The 22,955-nt window shown below is 55.1% G+C and overlaps 8 protein-coding genes across 8 annotated transcripts; 4 read left to right on the forward strand and 4 right to left on the reverse strand.

Annotated features, from left to right (window-relative positions):
• Nucleotides 1-1,460: 1,460 nt before the first annotated feature.
• pds5 (Sister chromatid cohesion protein pds5) lies at nucleotides 1,461-6,115 on the forward strand (the record flags this gene model as incomplete). Its single annotated transcript, XM_036633145.1, has 3 exons — nucleotides 1,461-1,805; nucleotides 1,862-5,332; nucleotides 5,381-6,115. 3 exons carry the CDS (start codon nucleotides 1,461-1,463, stop codon nucleotides 6,113-6,115), a joined length of 4,551 nt encoding a protein of 1,516 aa, XP_036501876.1.
• Nucleotides 6,116-6,665: 550 nt separating this feature from the next.
• Nucleotides 6,666-7,212, forward strand: CGCS363_v001297 (uncharacterized protein; the record flags this gene model as incomplete). Its single annotated transcript, XM_036633146.1, has 4 exons — nucleotides 6,666-6,775; nucleotides 6,830-6,885; nucleotides 7,044-7,123; nucleotides 7,177-7,212. 4 exons carry the CDS (start codon nucleotides 6,666-6,668, stop codon nucleotides 7,210-7,212), a joined length of 282 nt encoding a protein of 93 aa, XP_036502627.1.
• Nucleotides 7,213-7,483: 271 nt separating this feature from the next.
• ANKHD1-1 (Ankyrin repeat and KH domain-containing protein 1) lies at nucleotides 7,484-10,721 on the reverse strand (the record flags this gene model as incomplete). The annotated part of the gene is made up of 3 exons (XM_036633147.1): nucleotides 7,484-9,195; nucleotides 9,271-9,395; nucleotides 9,448-10,721. 3 exons carry the CDS (start codon nucleotides 10,719-10,721, stop codon nucleotides 7,484-7,486), a joined length of 3,111 nt encoding a protein of 1,036 aa, XP_036501869.1.
• A 325-nt stretch (nucleotides 10,722-11,046) lies between these two features.
• HET-E1-8 (Vegetative incompatibility protein HET-E-1) lies at nucleotides 11,047-13,291 on the reverse strand (the record flags this gene model as incomplete). The annotated part of the gene is made up of 2 exons (XM_036633148.1): nucleotides 11,047-13,164; nucleotides 13,238-13,291. The coding sequence occupies 2 exons, from the start codon at nucleotides 13,289-13,291 to the stop codon at nucleotides 11,047-11,049; spliced, it is 2,172 nt and encodes a 723-aa protein (XP_036501870.1).
• Nucleotides 13,292-14,037: 746 nt separating this feature from the next.
• Nucleotides 14,038-16,422, reverse strand: cmkC (Calcium/calmodulin-dependent protein kinase kinase cmkC; the record flags this gene model as incomplete). The annotated part of the gene is made up of 6 exons (XM_036633149.1): nucleotides 14,038-14,637; nucleotides 14,686-14,823; nucleotides 14,880-15,295; nucleotides 15,343-15,745; nucleotides 15,798-15,915; nucleotides 16,280-16,422. 6 exons carry the CDS (start codon nucleotides 16,420-16,422, stop codon nucleotides 14,038-14,040), a joined length of 1,818 nt encoding a protein of 605 aa, XP_036500993.1.
• A 1,087-nt stretch (nucleotides 16,423-17,509) lies between these two features.
• On the forward strand, nucleotides 17,510-18,077 carry bet5 (Transport protein particle subunit bet5; the record flags this gene model as incomplete). The annotated part of the gene is made up of 2 exons (XM_036633150.1): nucleotides 17,510-17,909; nucleotides 17,974-18,077. The coding sequence occupies 2 exons, from the start codon at nucleotides 17,510-17,512 to the stop codon at nucleotides 18,075-18,077; spliced, it is 504 nt and encodes a 167-aa protein (XP_036500994.1).
• Nucleotides 18,078-18,521: 444 nt separating this feature from the next.
• On the reverse strand, nucleotides 18,522-20,294 carry PEX3 (Peroxisomal biogenesis factor 3; the record flags this gene model as incomplete). Its single annotated transcript, XM_036633151.1, has 3 exons — nucleotides 18,522-19,579; nucleotides 19,645-20,054; nucleotides 20,137-20,294. The coding sequence occupies 3 exons, from the start codon at nucleotides 20,292-20,294 to the stop codon at nucleotides 18,522-18,524; spliced, it is 1,626 nt and encodes a 541-aa protein (XP_036500991.1).
• Nucleotides 20,295-21,248: 954 nt separating this feature from the next.
• ATG101 (Autophagy-related protein 101) lies at nucleotides 21,249-22,089 on the forward strand (the record flags this gene model as incomplete). Its single annotated transcript, XM_036633152.1, has 3 exons — nucleotides 21,249-21,324; nucleotides 21,506-21,832; nucleotides 21,902-22,089. 3 exons carry the CDS (start codon nucleotides 21,249-21,251, stop codon nucleotides 22,087-22,089), a joined length of 591 nt encoding a protein of 196 aa, XP_036500992.1.
• Between the last annotated feature and the right edge of the window lie 866 nt (nucleotides 22,090-22,955).

The raw sequence follows: 22,955 nt of genomic DNA on the forward strand, positions 1-22,955 counted from the left end.
TGACTGATTGTGCATATCAAACCCGTAGCTTACCTCGAGATATTTGACTACTTGCAGGGGAAAAGGGATAGATTTTAGAGGTAGCTTGCGGTCTTCTCCAGCTCAGCTGTGAAATTTCTGACGGTCAACTCCACGTACCCAGTCGCTTTCAGAGATGATGGTAATTATTTTTCAACGAAATTTCAACTGCAAGAATGGAACTTGATTCAAGAACCAGGTCACTTGAAGTGAAAGGTTCCAAGTAAACAGCTTGTGATGTTGTTGCCATTGTCCCCATTAACGGAACTGAAGTTCTTGGGTGACCGCCAAAAGGGGTTCACTATCTACTTTCTCAAAATGTCGGCCAGAAGGTCGTATTATAAGTGAAAATCAATTTCATCTCGATCTTTGCGTCGACCAGATTGATGAGACGGGGCCAGCTGAAAGAAGAAGGGCTGCTTCCTTCATAGAAAATTCTCCTTGTGACGGAAAATAACCCGCGAGGCATCACACTCCTTCTGCTAATTGACAGTCACTCGACACCAGCACCTTTCAGCGCGGCAGTCCCAGGTCCATTGGGTCGGATGCAACTTGATGCCTGCAAATATCTAAGCTTAGTACCCAAATATCAGACTTTACGTGGCTTCTTTGGCTCTATCCTCGAAGATCGAATTGAATCGTTGGACCACCTCATTGAGATGGTCGCGTGCTCAATCATCTTAAGGAGCAATTGGGTTCGAAACCCCGGGAAGAGGACTCAATGGCATTTATCTGTACCATTCACTTGAAGTTTCCACGAAAATTCCTCCTACCCACAAGGAAGAATGCACTTGCGCTGCCACAAACGGATGAGGTGAGGTTGAAGACAGCAGAGGCTCGAGTGCCCGACAAGTGGAGACAGGAGGTTGAGCGTGGAACGGTGAGCTCCGTCGCGGTCACACTCACAGCTGCGACTTGTGCTGCACCAGCCACGCCGGGCCCGAGGCATGACAGGGGAAGCCCCACTTTCACGTCGCGCCCGGGCCAGGCCACACGCCACGACAAGGGAAGGTGCAGGTGCAGCTCCTGCTTGCTCCTGCTGAGGCAGGTCCCACTCCCGTTGAGTCGACCTTGAGGTACCTTACCTCCCCAGCTCCTGCTGCTCAGCTCAGGTAAGCACGCGAAACCCGATGAACTGCAGGCGCAGGCGCGTAACACGACTCGACCCTTCCATCCATTTTCGTCGCAACACTCAAGGCCCCTCGAGCTTCCACCCACCTCTCGTCGCCACCACGCAATTGGTCTGTAATTCGGCGCGCTTGTTTTGGTCGCTTCGCTCTTCATCGATACCTGCGACGCGCAACTTTTTCATCCATGACTTAACCTGTGCGCGCATCATCGACTCTTGACACGTTCCGTCGACCGAACACACCCTCGATAATCGTCTTCCCCGCTTCCGCACACCACGTCACCCGCCGAGCGCCCTCTGCATACCTCACGAGATGGCGCCTCGTCGCGGTCGCGATGAACCTCAGGAGGAGGTCGAGGAGGAGCAGGGCGAAGAGCTCGTCAGCCTTCAATTCGACGAGGAATTGACGTGGAGACCCGGAAAGCCCATACCCACCACAGAGCTGCTCAACCGCTTGCAGGCTCTCTACGAGGAGCTGAGCAGCATCGACCAGGATGCCGTCAACGTCGAATCTCTTAATGATGTCTCCCACGCCTTGGGCCAACGCAATTTGTTGGCGCATAAAGACAAGGGTGTGAAGGCGTATACTGCAGTGTGCATCTCGGAAATCCTCCGCCTGTGCGCCCCCGACGCGCCCTTCACCGCGGACCAGACCAAGGTCAGTCCCCTAGAATGTTGTGTATTCTCTGCCCAGCCTAACAATTGATCTTGTAGATGTTCTTCAATCTCCTCGTATCGCATATCTTTCCGTCATTGAGCGACCAGGCTCATCCCTACCACAGCCAGCACAAGGCCGTGCTGACTGCACTTACCGAAGTAAAGAGTATTCTTCTCATCAACGATGTCGATGGCGCCGATGAGATGCTTCTCCGTCTTTTTTCTGTATTTTTCGATGGTGTCTCGGGAGGTTCCAGCTCGGAAGAGGGCGTTTCCAAGGAAGTTGGTAATACCATGACGGAAATGCTCATCGCCCTTGTCGACGAGGCCTCCGGCATGAACCCCAAGGTTATCGAGGTCATCATGGCCCAATTCCTTAGAGCGGCACCTCCGGGTGGATTCCAGAGCCGTACGGAACGCGGCGAGCAGAACGGTAACCAGTCCACTTTGTTGCCCAAAGACGAACCACCAGCCTACATCATGGCAAAGGAAATCTGCAACGTCTGCACCGAGAAAATGGTGCACTACGTCAGCCAGTATTTCAGCGATGTCATCCTTGATGCCTCGCGTTTTGCAGCAAAGACAGTAGGAAAGCATGATGAAGAGGACGATGAGGATGCGCCCAGAGGCCCGACGGATTCGGAACTTAAGGAGCTCAGAAAAGCTCACTTTCTGATTAGGGAACTTTGGCGCGCCTGCCCGTCTGTCTTGCAAAACGTGATTCCTCAGGTTGAGGCAGAGCTCTCGGCCGACAACGTCGATTTGCGACAACTGGCTACGGAAACTCTCGGAGACATGATCTCTGGACTTGGCGCTGCTGGCCCACCACCTCTCCCCGTTTTGGATCCCGCTCAGTACCCCCCTCTGCGCCTGGCCGATGAGGCGCCCAGCCAAGTTTCCGATAGCGTTCTCACAACGCCACTTTCGCCTCAGTCGTTTGCCCAAACTCACGCGACCGCGTACCACCATTTCTTGGGCAGAAGAAACGACAAGACGGCGGCAATTCGAGCTGCTTGGACCAACGCGGTTGGCTACATTTTGGCCACTTCGGCTGGTGGCATTGGTCTCAGCCGCGAGGAGCAATCCGAGTTGGTAAAGTATCTCGGCGAGAAGCTCAATGATGGCGATGAAAAGGTTCGACTGGCTGCTGTCAAGGTCATGGAGCTCTTCAGCTTCCGCGACTTCGTTACCAAGCTTGGAGCACCTGGAGGCGTGGACAAGGATGGATCCGTCCTCAACAGTCTCGCAGACCGCTGCCGTGACAAGCGTAATGCTGTTCGAGTTGACGCAATGACTCTGTTGGCGAAGCTCTGGGCTGTCGGCTCTGGCGAGTTGGCTGCCGGACAAGAGGCTGTTGTTGCAGCCCTCTCTGGAATCCCTACACGCATCTTCAATGCATTTTACGCCAACGATCTCGAGCTCAATATCTTGCTTGATCGCGTCCTTTTTGAATGTCTCATCCCCTTGAACTACCCGCCCATCAAGACTCCGAAGAGCACCAGAGCGTCATCAAGCCAGAGCCAACAGAACGCGGGCGTTGCCGAACAGGATCGGATCCGCGCAGAGAGGCTTCTGCTTCTGACGCAGTCGCTAGACTCGGCCGCCAAGAAGGCCTTCTTTGCCATGCAGGGTCGACAGCCTCAGTTTGCACAGGTCCTGGAGACTTTCGTCAAGCAGTGCGAGCTTTACAATGGCGGTGTGATGGATGACAACCGCCCGAAGAAGACGGCGAACCTGGAGCGTACAGTGGGGTACATCACACAATTCTTCCCGGATTCGTTCAAGGTGAAGACGGACCTTCAAAAGTTCGCCAACCAGAACGACCGACGCGCATACCAGCTTGTCAAGTACTCAGTCAGCTCCGAGAGCGATTACAAAACAGTGCGACAAGCCATCAAGGAGCTCGTGAAGCGTATGAACGCTAGCCAGTCGGCGGCCGTTTTGGATACGCTGCTTCCGCTCCTCTACCGATCGGCTTGCCTGCTGTTCAACCGCAGCCATCTTGCGACTATTCTTGACTACTCAAGAAACGACAAGGACGGCTACGGCACCGTCTCTCACGAGATCCTCAATGAGATTTCACAGCGCAACCCTGAGCTGTTCAAGACCCACGTTGGGGGACTGTGCAAGGGTCTGATCGACCAGGCACCGAGCGAAACCAGCGAGAACGATTCGATAGTGGTCGACACTCTCAAGGCTTGCGCGTCTTACTCAAAGAAGTACCCGGAAGAGATTCCCCAGGACCGCAAGTTCTCGCAAGCTCTGGTAAGTTATGCTCTGTACGGCCGACCGGTCAAGTGTGCCAAGTACGCCATCAAGATTCTCCTCGCCAAGGGGGACGAGAAGGGACTTGTAAGCGCTACAGGTCTATTGCAGAAGGTCATGGAGGACTGGAAGTACGGCTCGCCTCACTTCCTGAACAAGTTGCAGGCTGTTGCGCAGCTGGAGCTCCAAGCGCCCAAGATTACCTTGGACGCCGATGACGATATTCTCAACATGACGGTCCAGCAGATCCTGCTGCAAGTTCGAGGGGATGCTTCCGACAAGGACCCTAAGTGGGTTGAGGATGCCGACATGGACGAGGAACTGCAGGCAAAGTGCTTGTCCTTGCACATCCTCGTCAACCGCCTCCGGAGCATGCAGAAGGCCGAAGAGGCCCAGGAAAAGGCGCCTCCGGTCTTCAAGTTGCTCAAGACCTTGGTTGTCAAGAGGGGAGAGCTCTGCAAGACGAAGGATACACCAGAGCACCACAAGTCAAGGCTCCGCCTGCTTGCTGCTCAGCTTCTGTTGAAGTTGTGCACCATCAAGCACTTCGATGACCTGCTGACATGCGCCGACTTTGATCGTTTGGCCTTCACTGCCCAAGATCCTGAGCTCCAGGTTCGGAAGGGCTTCATCGAGAAGCTCCAGAAGTACCTGGCCCGAGGCAAGCTTCGCGTGCGATTCTACACCATCATTTTCCTCACAGCATTCGAGCCCAACTCCGACTTGAAGCAACGTATCGAGACGTGGATTCGCTCCCGCGTGCGCGCGTTGGAGACGTCCGAGCAGCGTCCCATGGAGGCCATCATGGCCAGGCTTATTTCTTTGCTGGCACACCACCCCGACTTCAACAGACTACCTAACCTTGCCGAGGCCAGCGAGGAGGACCGAGCATCTTATGCTAGCGATCTGGCTGACCACGGCCGCTACATCCTATACTACGTTTCGAACGTGGCTACCGAGGGAAACCTGGGTCTGATCTTCAAGTATGCTGAAAGAGTGAAGCAAACTCGTGACGCCATCCATCCCGATGAGAGCGAGAACCTGCAAATCATCAGCGACCTGGCGCAGGCTGTCATCAGAAAATGGCAAGAGAGGAAGAACTGGAGTTTCCAGGCGTTTCCGACCAAGGTCGGCCTCCCTGTCGGTCTTTACACCGCTCTGCCCTCGCACCAGGTAGCCCAAGAGATTGCCGAGAAGCAATTCCTCCCTGTGGAAATTGACGAGAAACTTGACGATCTCTTCAAGTCCATCGATAGGAAAAAGGTATGAATATCCCTTTGACTTTCCAGTATCTCGCTGACAGCCATGCAGAAGCGCAAGTCCATGGACGAGAGGGGAGATCGTCAACCGGCGGCGAAGAAGGCTAGGCAGATTGCTAAGGTCAAGGAGCCTAGGCCACCCAAGCAGCCAAAGCCTCCCAAGGTCAAGAAACAGGCCGCTCCCAAGAAGCCCGCGAAGATCAAGAAGCGCCCAGGCTCTGACATACCCGAGGAGAACCGGAGGCGTAGCGGAAGAGCCACAAAGACTTCCCAGTACGCCGAGCGCGACTCGTCTGATGATGACAAGGAGATGTGGGATGGCGTACAATCGTGGGAGTACATTGAGGGCGCACCAACGCCAGAGGCGGAGGGTTCCGCATCGGAGTCTGAGGACTCGGATAAGGACGGCGACTCGTCTGCCCTCTCAGACGTTCCAAAGGGCGACAACGAAGAGGAGGACGAGCCGGTCAAGGAGACGAGTGGCAAGGCAGAGGAAGATAGGGAAGATTCCCCGTTGTCAGACCTTGACGAAGCTGCTGCAAAGTCAGACAAAGAGGAAGAGGAAGAGGCCGACGACGAGGAAGAAGAGAAGACCTCACCTCCGCCCAAGTCCAACGGACGCAAGGGCCGATCAGCGGCAACTTCCAAGGCAGCCGCAAAGACGAAGCTGCCGGCCCGTCCCGCACCAAAGGAGAAGGTCGCTCCCAAAACGGCAACCAGAACATCGGCGCGCAGCACACGGGGAAGGCCCGCTCAAGAATCTATGGACGTTGATGACGACGAATAGCTTGGTGCATGAAAAAGTTTGCGGTTCAATTTCTTAGGTTTGTGTAGCTTTGGGCTTTCTTGCGGGGTGGATATTCCTCTGGCGGTCGGGTGTTTGAGTGCACGGCTGGTGCGCTGCAATTGCGAGTTGGTAGCTTATATATATCGTTCATGTGCTTCCGTTTGAGCGGTCAATATACCCCTTAATCGTGTGTTTATCGTGTTTTGTGTCGCAATTAGTGCTCGAGTGAGTGTAAGTGGCCCAGACTATGCAGCCGGCCGCCATCCCTGTGCCGTTGCAAACGGTATAAGCGTGCTTGCCCGATTCGGTGTATGCCTGGTCATCCGGGTCCCACCAGCGCCGGGACCGGTCCTCCGAGTGTCGAGTCTGTCATCCCGACTAACAAGGAGTCAATCACAGAATGATGACATACACCACAAATTGTTCTTAAATGAACAAGACAAGCGAGCGTCGTATAGTTGGCTAGTTCTCAACAATTATCCAACTGCCCAGCCGTTCGTCTTTCTTCATGTATGCGAGGACAATGACCTTTGCTCTGCGCACTGCCAACATGTCGCTTGGTGCCGGTGCCAGAACGATGGCTACGCGGGCACCAAAGGAGTTTCTTTGCATAATGCCGGATAAGCCCAACGTGCTGCAAGTCCGCAAGCAAGTCAAGAGGTAATATATCTCGTCTGCCTGGCCGCGTCCTGGTCACTGCTGACGCCCAGAAAGCCAGCATTACGAAGGAATCAAGCCCCTCATCGAGTCTGGGAGGCTAGTTTCCGGAGGTATGATGTTGTTCCCCACCGCCCCCATGAAAGGGTCACTGTGAATTCAGAATTGGGCTTACGGGCTCTAGGGGCAATGCTTGAAAGACACCCGAACGAAGACGCTACGGAGGCCTGTTAATGGGGCAGCGTGGTGGTGTATACCGCGTAAAGCCTAGAGGATGTCAAGGCTATCATCGAGAACGATGTTTATGCTACGAGCGGGATCTGGGATCTCGAGAGGATGCAGATCATTCCTGTGAGTTTCGTCTGTGATTAGGTTGAAGAGCGGCTGGCTGACTTGTTGGGTAGTATGTGGCTGCTGTTAGGCAGCCTCTCTCGTCATGAGAGGGGCCTATGGGACGGAGCACGGTGGCCGCCGAGGAGCCTTGGGACTAGTACAGGGAAAGAAGGCCTTGAGACATCAGAGACTCCTTTTCATGGAAGAGCTCCAGGAGAGAAGACAGGTTCATCATCACTTCTGGAAAACGTCTGCGTGGGAACGATTGGCTGAAATCTGGGCTCTGGACGTCTTGTTTGCTGCTGCAGCATGTAACGGTAATCAGTCTTGGTCTATCGGTAGACCCAGGACTATCTTGTTGTTGCCCTTGTCATCGTCCTACTCGCAGGTCCTATCGATGCTCCCTTCCTTATTACCGTTCATCTTGGTAGACTTTGCTAAGCACTCTTCCTCCGAATACTTCGTCATATGTTCTTGAATCAATTGGCGTAGTTTCATCTTGCAGAGGTAACGAGCCAGACGCTGCGCCCCATCCTTTCCGCGACTGCCGTTATCGTACGGATTGGCGCCGTAGTCTAGGAGAAGCTCTACCATTTCGGTATCGTTGCGTTCACATCTGATCGCCTGTAGGAGAGGCCGAGAATCAGTCCTCGTCCGGGGACGACTTTGCGCTTTCAGGTTGGGATCGGCGCCGTGCTCGAGGAGAAGTCGCGCAGCCTCTACATTTCCGCGTTCGAGTGCAGATAACAGTGGAGTGCTTATGAACATGGATTGACGGATTGAATGTCGGTGATATCTTATGGCATTGGGGTCAGCACCGTGTTCGAGCAAAAGCTTCATGACTTCCAAATCTCCTTTGCCACTCGCAATGACCAACGGGTTCAAATGATATGTGTCCTCCAGACCGCGATGTAGACACTGCACGTTGGCTCCTTGTTCGAGGAGAAGCTTTGCAATCAATATGCGACTATGCTGCGCAGCCGCCATTAGTGCACAGCCAGCCGAGTTCAGTGCCGTCACATCAGCGCCGGAGTCTAGCAAAAGCTGAACGACATCCGCGTGACCCTTTGTCACTGCGCTGACTAGCGATGAAGCCAGGCTTTTACCAGTGGCGTTTACATCAGCATCATGATCGAGGAGATGCTGGACAATGTCCGTATTTCCACCCCAGGCCGCCGCAGACAGAGCCGAGGCAAACCTCTCTCCTCCTGCATTGTCATCGGCGTTGTGGTCCACAAGGAGCTGGACGGTGCCCATATGACGATTCTTGGCCGCTGCTGATAACGCGTTGCCGTGCTTCCCAGATAAGTTGATGCCAGCGCCATGCTCCAGCAGAAGCCGTACTATTTCGTCATGCCCATCTGAGGATGCCTGCTGCAATGGGGTCATGCCTGCAACAGGTCTGTCCACGTCGGTTCTGTCGTTAGCAAGCAACCGAGCTAGCACTGAGTGAAACCCAAGCATAGTCATCAAGTAGACACAGGTCTTGTCCTCGATTAGAGTGCCTCCTGCAAGCTCCAGGCGTCCGAAATCATCCACATCGAATTCTAGCGGTTCAAGATTGTCTTCTTCCAAATCCAATTGATTGAAACCGCGATCGAAGCGAAGGTGTTCGAATACTATGGTGCGAAGTGACGGCGAGACTTGGAAAAGTCGCAGGACTCGATCTATCAACGCCATCGTCTCCTCGCCTTCTGTAAAGTGCAGGTACCAGTGTGAATGTGCGTATTCATCCAGCGGCCCGCTGACATCATGTATGAGGCTAATGAAATCCGAGAGCCTTTTATGTTCAGCATTCAAAACGGCCAGGCAGATGTTCAGCATCTCGACTTGACCGCCGTGGCCTCCGGTATGAAATTGCGACACGGACTTATGGTTCAATATCCGTTCGGACTCGAGATACTCCTGAACAGAAAAGTGAGCGATTCTCACATAGGTTCGCGAATCCGACGTCTTGAACGGTGCCGTGTAGATCTCCACCAAACCAGGGCAGGCTTCCTCAATGGCCTTTGCATTTTCAAGCCGACGGTCTGGATTCAATGCCGGCTCGGGATCCAGTTCAATGGCCGCACACTCGATGACTTCCGGTACTGTTAAGGGCCGTTTGGCTCAGCAGAGAGCCGTCAATATCCGCTGAGAGCACTCTTGAGCATGCTCCGGGATACCAAGGAGCATTCGCTCGTAGGTTTCATCCAATGTCTTGGGCAGAGACTCGAGCAGCTTGCTCAAGTTGTGAGGGCTCACGGGACAGCTGGCAAGTGCTTTGAACTGGCACTCAACCCATCTGAATCTGTAACAGAGTTAGCTGCACTGTCTGCCGGTGATGGTGAGAGGTGACCTACACCCCGTTTGCGCGCTTCGTCAGTGCGGTCTCAATGCGGGCAAATTCTTTGGACCACTTCAACAAGCGGGCGGTCTTGCGAAGATGTTCTGATATGTAGCGAGCGATATCCTCGTCCACCGAGAGGTTTTTCATCGTGACATGTTGTTTCAAGGATGGGTTTAGCGTTTCTCGAATATCGGTCTCATCTCGACTTGTCACGAGGAGGTGTAGCCCTGGCTTGTGGCGTAGGAGAAGCAGCGTTTCGAGAACAGCCTCGCGATGTTCGTCGCGCGGACTTTCGTCAATAGCATCTATCATGATGTAGGTGTCCTTAAACAATCTGGAAAGCTCGAGGAGACAATCAATCAAGACTTGGTCTGGTGGCGTAGAGTTGCGGTAGGTGTCTCGTAATCGCATTACATAGTTGCAGCCGCCATTGAGTTGGCCAAACAGCTGTAGCACCAAGGAGCGCAGCATGGACGACACACTTTGCTTGCCGACATCGGTGAAAGAAAAGAAAAAGAATGCGATGGCGACTCGTGGGTTAGACCTCCGGTGTCGAAAGGCGTACTGGATAGCCGTGGAGCAGAGGACAGATTTGCCGCAGCCAGCAAAGCCGCTCAGCCAGAGAAACGAGCCCGGTATTTCGAGCCACGACTTGTACGCGGGGCCCTGGACAAACCACAGGCCTGTTCCGGGGTGCTTTTTCTTACAGGCTTCATTGAAGTCGATCGTAGCGTCAGGGGCTTTCAACCATTCGAAGACTTTATTATCAACCTGGCTGGCCCTCACTAGGTCCATCAAAGTCTTGATTTCCTCAACTTCATTCCGAATATTGCTGGTGTCGTTCAGCTGCAGCTGTTGTGATGCAGAAGACATGCGACTGAAGACCTCAGCGACATCCTCTCTAAGCCTTCTCAATGTCTTCTCCCGGAATGGGCAAGCAAGCCGTCGACCGAGAGCTTTTGCAATAGCCAGATTGTCTTTTGGCTGTAGATCCCCAAACTTTTCTGCATGATCACGGAGATCTTCAATGCAGTCCTCGCATTCCTGGACATGTTTTTCAACCAACGCCAAGAGATGACGGTCGTTCGAGCGGAATTTGCGGTCCTTGAGCTGGCGATGTAAGCTATCGAGTAACTCTAGAAGACTTTCCAACTTTGTAAGAATGTGTGCGACATCCGACTCCGCGTTTGAAAAAGCATTGTAGTAGTTGTAAAGCGTCTGTGTCACTTGGATACCAAGCGAGACGATTCCCACAACACTTCCGACAACTGACAATGGATCAGACATCGCGAAGAACGTTCACAATAAGTCAGGCATAGTAGCTGGAAGAGATAGAGCTGATGTGTTGTTGCAGAGAGGAATTTCATCACGTGTGTTGGAGCGAAGGTGAGGCTCGCCGCAGCCTGCTGCTGCGCCTCAGCGCCAACACAAACGAGGGGCGCAGCCTCCATTTCATTTGTTGATTGCCGAAGACGACGTTCACGGGCAGCCCATAGGAGCAGCGGTTAAGAATTTCAAGACGATGGCCCCTGAAGCTTTTGTTGGCATGAGTCTGAGGGCGTTGAAGGCATCTGAAACCTGTTGTATCGAGCAGGGTGTGATTAAACTAGGGCTATTTGATTTTGAATGTTCTCGCCACAGGCGATGAGTATGTTAGATAGTACTTGTTAACGACGAGCGTGCCGATCCGATATGCCGAATTTCGGTACCATTTGATCAGCATCATGTATGCGTCGTCGTTGATGGTGCCGAGCCTGATGGCCTCGTACCGTCCAGTCTGTATCCTTTTGAATACTTTTGGTGCATCCAAATCCTCCTTACTGGGATGCAGCCGAACTTCTCCGCCGTTTGCAAGTCGCATGCTATGGTTGGAACCGTCGGAAATGAACGCCGTCCTTGGAACGGCGGAAGTGTGAATTAGTAGAGCTCTTGGTTGCGAAAAGTTCTGGTCCGGACTCCGCGGATCAAGTTCAGATAATGGTAATGTGGTGCCGTCCTCCAGGTACAGCTGAATGCTGGCCATGTCGACACCCTCTGGACTATGGATGTTGTTTGAGTCCACCGGGCTTGGCCAGGTGACCGACCCTTCCCATCCCGTCCAGGACCAGGAAGGGAACTGCTTGCGCCGCCTTGTGGGCTTGTATAGCTCATGCCTCCAGGCCAGCGCGGTCAAAAGGTAACCCGAGTAGTCCACATTCCCTACAGACGCAAGTATGTCGTCCTTTGGATGGAAGAATGGTATACCCCATATCTGCCGAACGGGAAAGTCTGTCGTCGACTCTAGCCTCTTTATAATGCCCCCAAATGCATTCATACCGTCTTCGTCAAAGCTTAGTATTCGTCTTGAGTACTGCTCGGCGCATTGTGTGTAAGCAAGAAATTTGTTCAGCCTGGATGTCTCGTCGTATTTTGCCGTCTGGGGTGTCAAATGCTCAGATCCGAAGAGCGAACGGCGAATGTAGTCGTCAAGGTGTGACCTCCTTTGCCGATACAAGGCGTCGAATGAGACTCGCAAACTCTCATGGCAGTTCATCGAACCGCATTCGAAGTAAAGTTGGTCTCGCGTGAAGATGAGGCGTCGGCTTGATAGGACAGCCTCCTGATACGTCCACCCTCTTGTAGCCCACCGAGAGTCCAGAATGCTCTGCTTAGGCGACGGAAGGGCCGAGCGCAAGTTGAACCGCTCGTGAGGGAAGAAGCTTTGTTGTGATGGCCGCTCGGTGGACACGCCAGGCAAACCACAAGTCTCATCGTCTCCAGCAGCGGCGACGATGGTGAGAGCCGCATTCTGATACACAAAATCCATGTGCATAATCTGCTCGTGCTTCTTACCGCTGTCGTGCTGATCGATACAGTACTTGTCGACCCAGAGGAAACGGTAGCCAAGTGAAGCGGTAACCTTCATCGCATCCTCGATGACCTGGGGCGGATTCTTGGGTAATGACGTGCCCGTGTCCGTAAAGTCCAAGAGGCTACTCGTACTTTTTCCCCATACGTAGCTAAGCGCCACGTATTCCGGATGACCCTCGGTAGGGAGAGACTCGACAGTGATAACGCTTCTAGTCTCGCAGTCGATAAGTCGCATGTTGGGCAGAGCGCCCTGTCCGCGATGGCAAGCCGGGTGGTACTTTTTGCAGCAGTCCAGCCACTCCATGACGACCCGAGCGTTGAACTGGGGCGTGACGATGCGTGGAGAGAACAACCTTGTGTTCTTTTGAATCTCCCGATGCCACATGACGAGTCCCTGCTTGGAGATGAGCTTCTCTAACCGCGAGTTGTCCCTACCGCCTGTGTGGGTGAAGTCAGACGGCACGACAGCAAGGAAGAAGTCGGTCAAGTCCTCCGCCTCGAATAAGTACCCGGTGTCGCCTTTCCAGAAGCCTTGCCTGAGCGACCGTAGAGCAATGTGCGGCACAAGAGGGAAAGCTCGGAGTTCTGCTGTGTGAACGGAGCCGGAGGCTGCCGGGTCGATTTCAACGTACAGGCGAGAGAAGAGCTGACATAGATCGCAATCGCGAGGGTCCTCGAAAGTCTTGAGTCTGGCGAGAACAACACCATCTACGAGGGCGGACAGAGTGTGCCCCGGAAGGCGTTCCGTGGCTCGCCAAATGTCTAGGTTGCGGCATGCCTGGCATCGGCTAGGCATGGTGTTGCTGACAGAGGAGGGTGCTGGCGTGCTCAAGCGTTTGCTTGATAGGGAGAACGACGGAACGAACGATCGCCTCAGGAGCTGGCAAGGCCGAGTGTTCAGTAAGGTTGTCGTCGTGAATAATGGAGCTTGTCCGTTTGTTTCATGGGCTTACCGAAAACCCCGTCGGTTGGTTGCCCATCGGGAAGCTGTCGCCGTCGGGGGCCATGGCGAATAAGTCTTGATCTCGTGTTCTCCTGTCGAAATGCGTATCTTTCCTGTTAGAGAACAGTCGTCGCTTGAAGGATATTGTGGCTTCCATCGACGACGTTATTAACTCTCGGTATAGCCTATCGACTGGGACTGGGGAAGTTGAAGCCGGCGTCGCCGTTCCGTAAAGTGCATTGGTAAATTGGGGGCCAGAACGATGGAAAAAGGAAGGAATGCTGACTGGAGACTGGAGGTGGTTTGGCCCCCTTGCCTCGGATGGGATTTCTGGCTGTGCCTCATTCCCACGCGATTGGCTATCTCCACCGGGGATGGACGACTAGCGTGGAAACCACTTTCGGCAAGAGAGATGAAGGACGGAACAAGTGATGATGTCTTCGGCCGAGCATGGCTGCCACGACTGTTTCCCCAGTTTAACAGGGCGTTCCACAGCTTCCAGAATGGCACTGGACCTTCTATCCCCTTGGCCAAAAGTGGAACACCCATGCAAGACGAATCCCAATTTCACACGAAATTGTCAACCACGGTGAACCGCAATCATGTTTTCCTGTGCTCTGCCGCCGCCAAACTTTCATCAGCAAGCAATGTCCCGTTCCATTCATTTGGCCGCCGGCCGCGAACAGGTATCATATTTTGGAAGACAAGTGCTTAGGTAAATCGTCCCAACAACCACGGTAAAACAAGAAAAGAAAATACCCCAACGCCAAGCCATGGCCTTTGCGGACTCACGGATGCGATCGCCCTTTCTTATTGTTCTTCGCCCTCTGTGTCTTTGCCCTTGCCCGTCATACTGGACACCAAGTCCGCGAACCGGCCCTTCGCTGCCGCCTGGTGGGTATCAAATCTCGGCGTTCCTGCTGGTGTAACGGCCGCGGACGTCCCTTCGATCACGTTGGCGACCTCCTTGAACTGCTCGCGGTCCTTGACGAACCGCGTCAGGTACATTGTCGTTTGCCTCTTGGGCTTGGACATGATGCGCTCCACCTCGGCCTCGTATGCCTTGTCGTAAATGTTAAAGTCGACGTTGGTCGGAGATTCAGCCACAGCACCCGCCGACGGCTCGTTCTTGTCGAACTCGTCACGAGCACCGATCCCGATACCAAGGATCAGCGGCTCGTTCTCCGCCTTTTCGGTCGCGTCGCTCTTGTCCGTCGCACCGCTGCTGCCTCCCTGCTTCTTCATGAACTCACGGCGCTTCGCGATGAGAGCCTCAATCTCCTCTGCGCGAGCCCTGTCCCTGTCCTGGTCGATCAACTCATTACCGCCATCACCGCGTGGCGAGAGCGTAGAGTTGCGACTCTGCCTGCGCCTCATGAGGATGGTCTTGAACTTGTGGATCGCTTTCATCTACACTAAGGTTAGAGACGTTCTGAGACAATGCCAATTACTACTCACCACGCAGAGAAGATGGTTCATCTTCCGCGTAAAAGCACGGTTCAACTCGAGCTCGTTTGGGAGCTCAATGAGGGCCGCACAGTTGTCTTCTTTGGAAAGCAACAAATCCGTCCCTCCCTTTGTGACCCAGGCATGCTCCTGAATCTTGTCAGCAATCTCGGCGGCGGCGAACGTAGTAGACGGACAGCACGTACTCTCAGCTCCGCCATCGGGATGCGCTTCTTCGGGTCCTTTTCCAGAATTCTATTCATGAGATCCACAAAGTCGGGATCCTCGTCCTCGGGCAGATGAGGAGACTCCGTCTTGATGGCTTCGTACATTTCCAGTACGCCATCGTGCTCGAAGGGGATCTTGCCGTATCGCAGGCAGTACAGTGAAACGCCCATGGACCAGATATCAGCAGCTTTGCCGTCCACATCGCCGTGCCTGACTACGCAAAGCTCGGGAGCCAAGAAGGCCGGGGAGCCCGCGGACTTGGCAGTCATCATGCCGTCGCCAGGCTTCTCGAACATCTCTGAGACGCCGAAATCGACAATCTTGAGGACGTCGTCCTCAGTCAGCAGAAGGTTGTCAGGCTTGATGTCGCGATGAATGACGCCTTGTTCGTGCACTGCTGCGCATCAGCCCTGCTGGCGGTGCAAACACTAGATCACTTACAATACTCGATGCCTAATATCAAGTCTCTGAACCAGTAACGGCACGAGTCTTCGGGGTACGGTGTGGCCGTCTCGCCGAGTCCGACCTTCATGACAACGCCTTTCTTGCACATCTCGAGGACCATGTACAGGGAGTCCTCCTCTGGGTCGTCCAGCACTTCTATGAGTTGGACCAAGTTCGGGTGATTGAGCTTCTTCATGATGGCAATCTCTTGCCTGATGAAGAATAAGGCATCGCTGGCACTGGGGCTTGGATTGTCTCCGCCAAAGTCGCCAAAGTGTGGCGACAGCGGCGCATTGAGACTTACACGGTGGGCGAATCGCTGGGGTCGACGAGCTCCTTGGCGGAGAATGCTGGACTGGGCTCGTTTGCGAAGACGGACCTTGGAGAACTCTTTGACGGCCTACGAGGTGTGAGCTTGGCTCTGGGCAGATGACGGAGCGAGCCCATCTTACATATTCGGTCCCAAACTGGTCTGTCGCGAGGTGCACTGCTCCATACGAACCTCGACCAATCTCCTCTTTGATTATGTACTGGTTAATACGGTGGTTGCTCCGTCCGTCCTGGCCCTCGCTGCCATATTCAGTCACAGCATCGAGGGTTTCCTGCTGCTTGTGAGTCCCTGGTCGCTGATGACAGACAGGGCAGCTACCCCGCCCCCACTAACTTGGGAGCGCGGCGGGGCCAAAGCTCAACAACGCTGAGCTGACGCACCTTGACTTCGCGATGAGCCGACGGCGTTCGACGGTGATGTCGCAAGGGACTCTGGAACTTTGTTGGCTGGGCGGCCGAATCGGATCTGCTCGGCAACACGGGACGAGGTTAGAGCTGCGTGCTTGTGGAGCGCGGGGGAGGCAGTGCAAGTCGCAGCGCGCGCAACGCAGCGAGAGGGAAGGGAGGAGGGAGGGAGGCTCAACAAGGACCGGCGCAGACGCACATGTGGTTAGCGAGCGGCGGACGCGCTTCCGCGCCGCCCTCTTCTACGGTAATGGTGGGCGAAGTGATGCCGCCGGTGGTCGCGAGGGTTGCGGAAGCCATGGCCGTTGCTGGCGGGCTCTGGAGTTCGCCGGGTTCAGACATTGTCGCCTCCAGCGCCAGGCTGTGTGTGTCGTGCAAAGCTGGAACGATGGAAAAGAGAGAAAAAGGCGAGCTGACGTTTTTGGGGGAATGACGGAATTCGAGTTGGAGAGCACCAGGTGGGGGAGAGAGAGCTCAGCTGAGCTATGCCGGCTACCTAATCTGTGTGCTCAAGCCTTGTTGCGACCGAACCTGACCCGACGTAGACCAAGGTGGGGGAAAACCGAAAGCGACCAAGATAAACCAGCAGAAGCAAGGGCTGGAATTTTGCGAGAGCGACGACTCAAGCTTAAAAAAAAAAAGAGGAACACCGCAGGTGGGAAACGACGCTGAGAGGGGGGGAGAAAAACACTTCCCAGCCCGGCGTCATGTTCAGCTGTGTCGGTTCAGCCCCCACGTCAGGCCCGGTCCAAATCCCCGGTTCCCAAGGCTTCGAGCATCCATTTCGCTGCCGTTTATCCATCGGCGATCCCATGGACCGCGTAAGGCTTTCGAGCATCTTTAGACCCAGAGCTTGATGCCATTGGGCGCGTTACAACAGCCCCCAAAGAGGTGGGCTTGCCCAGGCTTAGTGGCTTCCTCGTAGGGCCAGCGCAAGACTGCGAACCCCTCCTCTTTGCAGCAAGCAGAAACCACAAAAGAGGCGCCTTCAGAACACAATGGATCTTGTCCAGGGCGGGGAGGAAGAGAGCATTTCACTCCCCACTGAGAGTGCCCCGCCACGGGCTGCCCCTGCACACACCTAATCGGACAGGCTCCAGGGTCTCATTGCGCATTCCTAGGCCACCGAGGCTCGGCCAGAGACGTACCTTAGCCTGGGGGGTGCCACTGAGCGTTTGCTCATTCGTCAGGCTCCCGACGACCGTTTCCCAGCGACATCATCTTGGGCCTGCGATACCCTGCGCGTACACGACAAGAGCTCCCACAGCTCGCCAGCGACATCGAAGCGACAATCATTCAGCCCAATTCCAGACCACGAAGCTTCGACTTGCGTTGCGCGACCTCCCCAAACGGAATGGGACCTTGATCCCGCACGCCGCACCTCACCGACGACACCACCACCACCACACTCCACGTCAAATCGCCCATCATGGTCGTCTACTCCTTCTACATCTTCGACCGGCACACGGAATGCATCTACAGCAAGACATGGCTCCCCGCCGACCGTCCGGCTTCACTACCACCACCCTCGAGCTCCGCCGGCCCCGGCGCCGCCGCTGCCGCCCCCTCGCAGCAGCTCCGCCGCTCCCACACAAACTCCGCCAAGGACGACGCGAAGCTCATCTTCGGCACCGTCTTCTCGCTGCGCAACATGGTCCGCAAGCTCGGCGGCGACGATGACGCCTTCATCAGCTACCGCACCTCCGGCTACAAGCTGCACTACTACGAGACGCCCTCCAACCTGCGCTTCGTCATGCTCACCGACACGGCGACGCTGAGCATGCGCAACGTCCTGCACCAGATTTACATCAATTTATGGGTTGAATATGGTAAGACCACATCCCTGGCAAATCGGGAAGCGAAACACACGATGCTGACTAGCCGTCTCTGCAGTCGTCAAGAATCCTCTAGCGCCGGCTGAGCATAAGGGCGGAGAGGGCGTCAAGAATGAGCTGTTCGAGCTGGGCTTGGATCAGTTCATCAGGGGCCTGATGTGAGCGCATCGACCGAAAGCATAGTGAAATTACAAAACCAAAGACACGTATGGAAGTTTTGTCCAGCGAGACAACCATCAGAGTCCTCCCCCTAAGGAGGGCTTCTGTTACGATCAGGGCTCGGCCACGGCGCGACCAGGAGAGCCGCGAACATGTCACCAAACCCCATGATAGAGGCGAACCATAGAGACCGGATGTGAGACGGGGTCAGAAGGATACCAAAAGAGAAGAAAAAAGGAACGGAGCCGCCGTCTCTTTTCAGGCCGGCCCGTGCTGTTGGTACAGATCGAGATGTCCATCTATCTCTCGCCCATAGATTATACAATGATACCTATAATTCCCGTTCAAAGCACCCTCGCCTCGCCATCCTTCCAATCCCATGATTCTCATTAAAAAAAAGTCATATCCTTAGCAGCAGGGCAACCCCAATGGTTCCTTGCCGTCATCTTACTTCTGGTCCACCGCCCTACCCCACGCGCTCTCGAAACTTGTCGCGGGGTCGACGACCACAACGCTTTCCTCGCCGGTCCCCTGTGTCGTCGCCTGCGTCTGCTGGCTCGGGATGTTGGTCGTCGCTTGGCTGGGCCTCGACGGCACCTCGCTCGCTCTGACATCCACGGCGCTGGCCATGATGCCCCCCTCCTCCTGCTGGATCTCGTTCTCCCAGTTGCTGGAGTACACCACCGCCGCTAAGCCCTCCAGGTCGCGCACCTGCTCCATCTCCTGGAGATACTCGTTCGGCATGCCGTTGCCAATCACGTGCGCCTGCCTGGTGAGCACCGAGAGGATCTTGGGCAGCAACACGACCTGCGAAGTGCGGGGCTCCGACTGCGCGAGGTCCGGCTTGTCAAAGGCCGCCGAGGCGAGCTTCTTGTCCACCAATGTGGAGAAGCCCGCGTCAAGCAGGAGGGTGAGTACGTGCGTGAAGGAGGGGGACTCAATCAGGTCCGAGGTCTCATCGAGGAGCCTCCTGACCGCGGGCGACGACGCGGGGGACTGGGACGTCGTGCTTTCGGAAAGCATGACGGTGCTCTCTTCCAGGATGCCAGACTCACGGAGGACATGGTCTTCCTTGTTGCGCGGCGGCAGCAGGTATGGAAGCCACTTGGCCTTGCGACGCTCCTCGGGCGTCGCACCCTCGACATTCTTGCGCACCGCGAGGGTGAGCTCGGAGAATTGCTCAAAGCTGAGCAGGTCGCGCGGACTGAGGTGGCCAAAGACTTGGCGGACGGCAGCCTCGACACGCTGGCCAATCTCCTTCCATCCCTCATTCAGAAGCCACCAGCTAAATGTCAGATATCGGCGGTTGGTTTCAAAGTCGTTGCCGTAAGGCTCAAGGCCGTCGTCGTCGTTGTTCTCGAGGCTGATCGTCGCCTGCGCGGCACCTGTCGCGAGTGAGATGACGCTCGACAAGTAGCTGCGTCGACCGAGGAGGTTCAATTGGACCCTCGTCAGCATTGTCAAAAGCGCAAGCGTGTACAGCAGTGTGAACGCTCTCGTGATTGCTGCCCGGCCCCCACGTCAGCAAAAGAGGCACCCTTATTACTCTGATCGGTGTCGATCCACTTACAGCTAATCGTCAAATCATCCCACAACTGCCTCTTGGTCTTCCTGGCCTTCTGCGCCGCCGCCGCACCCGCGGCCCCTCCGTCTTGCGCAGCTGTGCCCTCCCCGGATGTCGCGGCCGCGCTGGGCACCGTCATCTGGCTCGCGTGCAGCCCGCTCTCGCTCTGCACGCCGCTGCTGACCACACTGCGGCCATCGTCGTCGGCGGTCATTGTGGTGTCCGCAATGCTCGGCGGACTCACGCTCTCGCCGCTGCCACTCTTGACGCTCTTGGTCTGGCCCTTCATCTTCTGGATTTCGTACGTGATCTTTTCCGTGTTCATAGCCTCGAGGATGCTAGTCGTCGCGGAGGGGAGGAGCGCGAGGACGGTGAAGGTGCAGTCTTCCTGGTTCTGCTCGAATCGGCGGCGGAGGCTGTTTGAGGGGGCCATTGTCAGTTCATGATGTCTTCTCTCTGGAGTTGCCGGTCGCGGGTGGGATGGGGATGAGAGCTCACTTCTCCTTCGCGATGCGGTCGCTGCTCATGCGCTCCCGCGCATCGTTGATCTTGCCCAGGACATAATTCGTCACGACGTATCCTGCACCGACGACTCCCACGCCGATGGCGAGAGGCGTTCTATTCCGGCGGAACCATCGCCGGGTTGCGTCGAACATGGTGTTTGCGCTTCCACTCTTGTTCTCGAAGCTTTTCGTTGAATACTAGTAGACCAAATGAGGCACAGAGCTCTGTAGAGGGCCTGACCGCAATTGAGAATGCAGTAACACCCCCAAAGACCAGTGGTGTGAATTAAAATCCAAAGCAAAACTCTCCGAACCCAAGGGGCAGAATCATATGAAGAAAGAAGATAAAACCGGGGTTCGCTAATCCCCACGAAATTGGCATCTGAGAGGGAGCAATGTCTGGATCTCCAGGAAGGCTGGTCGGCAAACGTAATGACTTTTGGGGGGGCAATTAAGCAGAGAGACAGAGGGCAAGGTAGCTCTCCCAAAGTGTCGTGGTGGACCGTGATTACCTCGGCCCAGCCACACCCACGCGATAGAGACCACGGCACACGTTGACGGTTGAACACGCTTCACGCTCCATGACTGGCCCGTGGCAGGCGCTGCCTTGTGGCTGGAGCGGACACCCGCGGCGGGCCACTGTACGCCGTAAAGCGAGCGTGGTACCTGAAGTGATACCTCCGTCACTGACTTGACAGTACTTTACGGCGTCACAACAGGTAACCTATCCGCTCTATCAGTGTAGGTAAGGTACGTACTGAGTAGGTACATGTGCTGCAGCCGCCTTTCTCCCCGGGACCCATGACCGGGAGCCTTTGGGCACTCAAGAGTTCGGGGTAAACGCATCCCTGCCATCTAGCGCCAACTGCCCCCCTCATCAGGTCCCCCCCCCCTTATCGGGGCAGGCTGCGGCGGCGGGCTGCGGCACCCGCATCAGTCTGCCCCTCAGCACCCAACACAGAGGTCCATCTTCTGACATCCGAAGGGGGACTGTCAGTAAGTCCATCCTCAGAACGTTATCATCGCCCCTTGAAGCAGTATCGTCACCGAATCCTCAGCCTACGACGGACGCAACAAATATCGAGCATACCTACCTCCCCGCACACGATGCAGCAGACGAATCCCCCAGAGTTTATCCTCGACGCCTTTGCGGATCCAGCATCCGTCCGGGACGTCGTCAAAGGTACCGTCTTCCCTCATTCCCATGGCCCCGGTTTCCCGCCCCGCCAGACGTCATATACCTCAACGACACGACGAGAACACATCGCCTTTGCGCCACGGGCGCGACATCCTCTCACCCACCAAAAACCTATGAGCGGCATGCAGTAAGGATGGGGACAAGAACTAACCTTCTCAAACGGCAGGAATCCTCCACACAATCTTCTTCCATCGCTTCTTCCCCGCCGTCGTCCCCTACACCCGCGAGGTCCTCGACCTGACCCTCCCCTACGTCGACGACGTCGAGCTCGAGACCATGATCGAGCAGCGCGCCACCGCCCTCGTCCGCCAGCTTGACGCCGAGCGCTCCTCCACCAACACGGCCAGCGGCGGCAGCGGCGGGCGCGGCCAGCTCAACGTGCAGTTCTTCGAGAAGAAGCGCCGCAAGGCTTGGCTCATGCGCGGCGACGAGGAGGTGTGCTGGGAGCTGTGGACCGTAAAGGTCACCGTCGCAGAGCCTCGAACAGAGACCGGTACGTGTTGTCTTGGGAGAGATGAGCGCGGAAAATTGGGGATGTAGGAGGCTGACAATGTTGCTACAGAGAGGGCTAAGGTCCGCAAGGCCATGGAACAGACGCTCATGACGACGGTTATGAAGGTCATCACCTTTGTAAACGCCCACAAGGATCACATCCCCCCGATAACGACGCAGGGCTCGAACCCGTTCCCGTATCAGATCAACATCAACCAGAAGGAAGGGGGCTGGGCCACGAGAATGGGCATATATTGACACGTTTTATGACATCAAGGGACAATTGGGAGTGTGGTTAACGGGCTTAAGCAACAGCAGTTGCTTTACGGAATCAATGGAAGCGAGTATACGAGGAAGCATTTAATGAAGGCGGCGTTAGGAATTATATGGGCTGTGGGCATAGACTTGTCGGATTTTGAACTAGAGCAAATCAATATGATACCCGTTTCTGAGTTACCTTTTGTTCAAAAATCGCGCATGAATTCGCGCATGAATTCACTGTTTAACGTATTCCGAAAGGGTATAGGCCAAGAGCATGCGAGAGAGTGGCCGGAGGTACCTTTCCATCCAAACCAGCAGTCACAGTCCGGACGAGGGCGAACACGAGAGGGCAGATCGAACAATTTAATGCAGTCATCTGACCAACTCAAAGAATGTGATGATGGCTCATACTAGCATTTGACACTAAGTGTCCTCCGTGTGGAGGGAGCTAATCTGCAACGCATCCAAACGAACATTTTTCGTACAACAAAAAACACACAAAAAGCCATTCGGCCAAAAAGCAGTTCCCGCCAATCCATAGTGTAGCCTTTGCTTGATCCTGTCCACCGCGGAAATCAAGACCGGAGGCCTTGAGAGAAAAAAACACACCCAAATGTTCCTACCAGAATCATGTCCCCAATAAGCCAGTATGTGCCGCTGCTTCGTCATTATCATAAAGCAACAATCATGGACAAGAAAAATAAGCCGCGGAGCCCGTATCAGACATTAGTCTTTAAAGTCAATCCAGCCCTGGTTTTCCCGCTCCATTATCGTGTGGTCGAAACAGTCGAACGCCTGAGCATCGGACGTTATGCCAATAAGTATGTTCATACATCGTAACGGTCGTCATGTCTCAGCATCAA

Source organism: Colletotrichum siamense, assembly GCF_013390195.1.
Source record: "Colletotrichum siamense strain Cg363 chromosome Unknown KSG_Cg363_contig01, whole genome shotgun sequence".
In the NCBI taxonomy this organism is placed as follows: Eukaryota; Fungi; Ascomycota; class Sordariomycetes; order Glomerellales; family Glomerellaceae; genus Colletotrichum; species Colletotrichum siamense.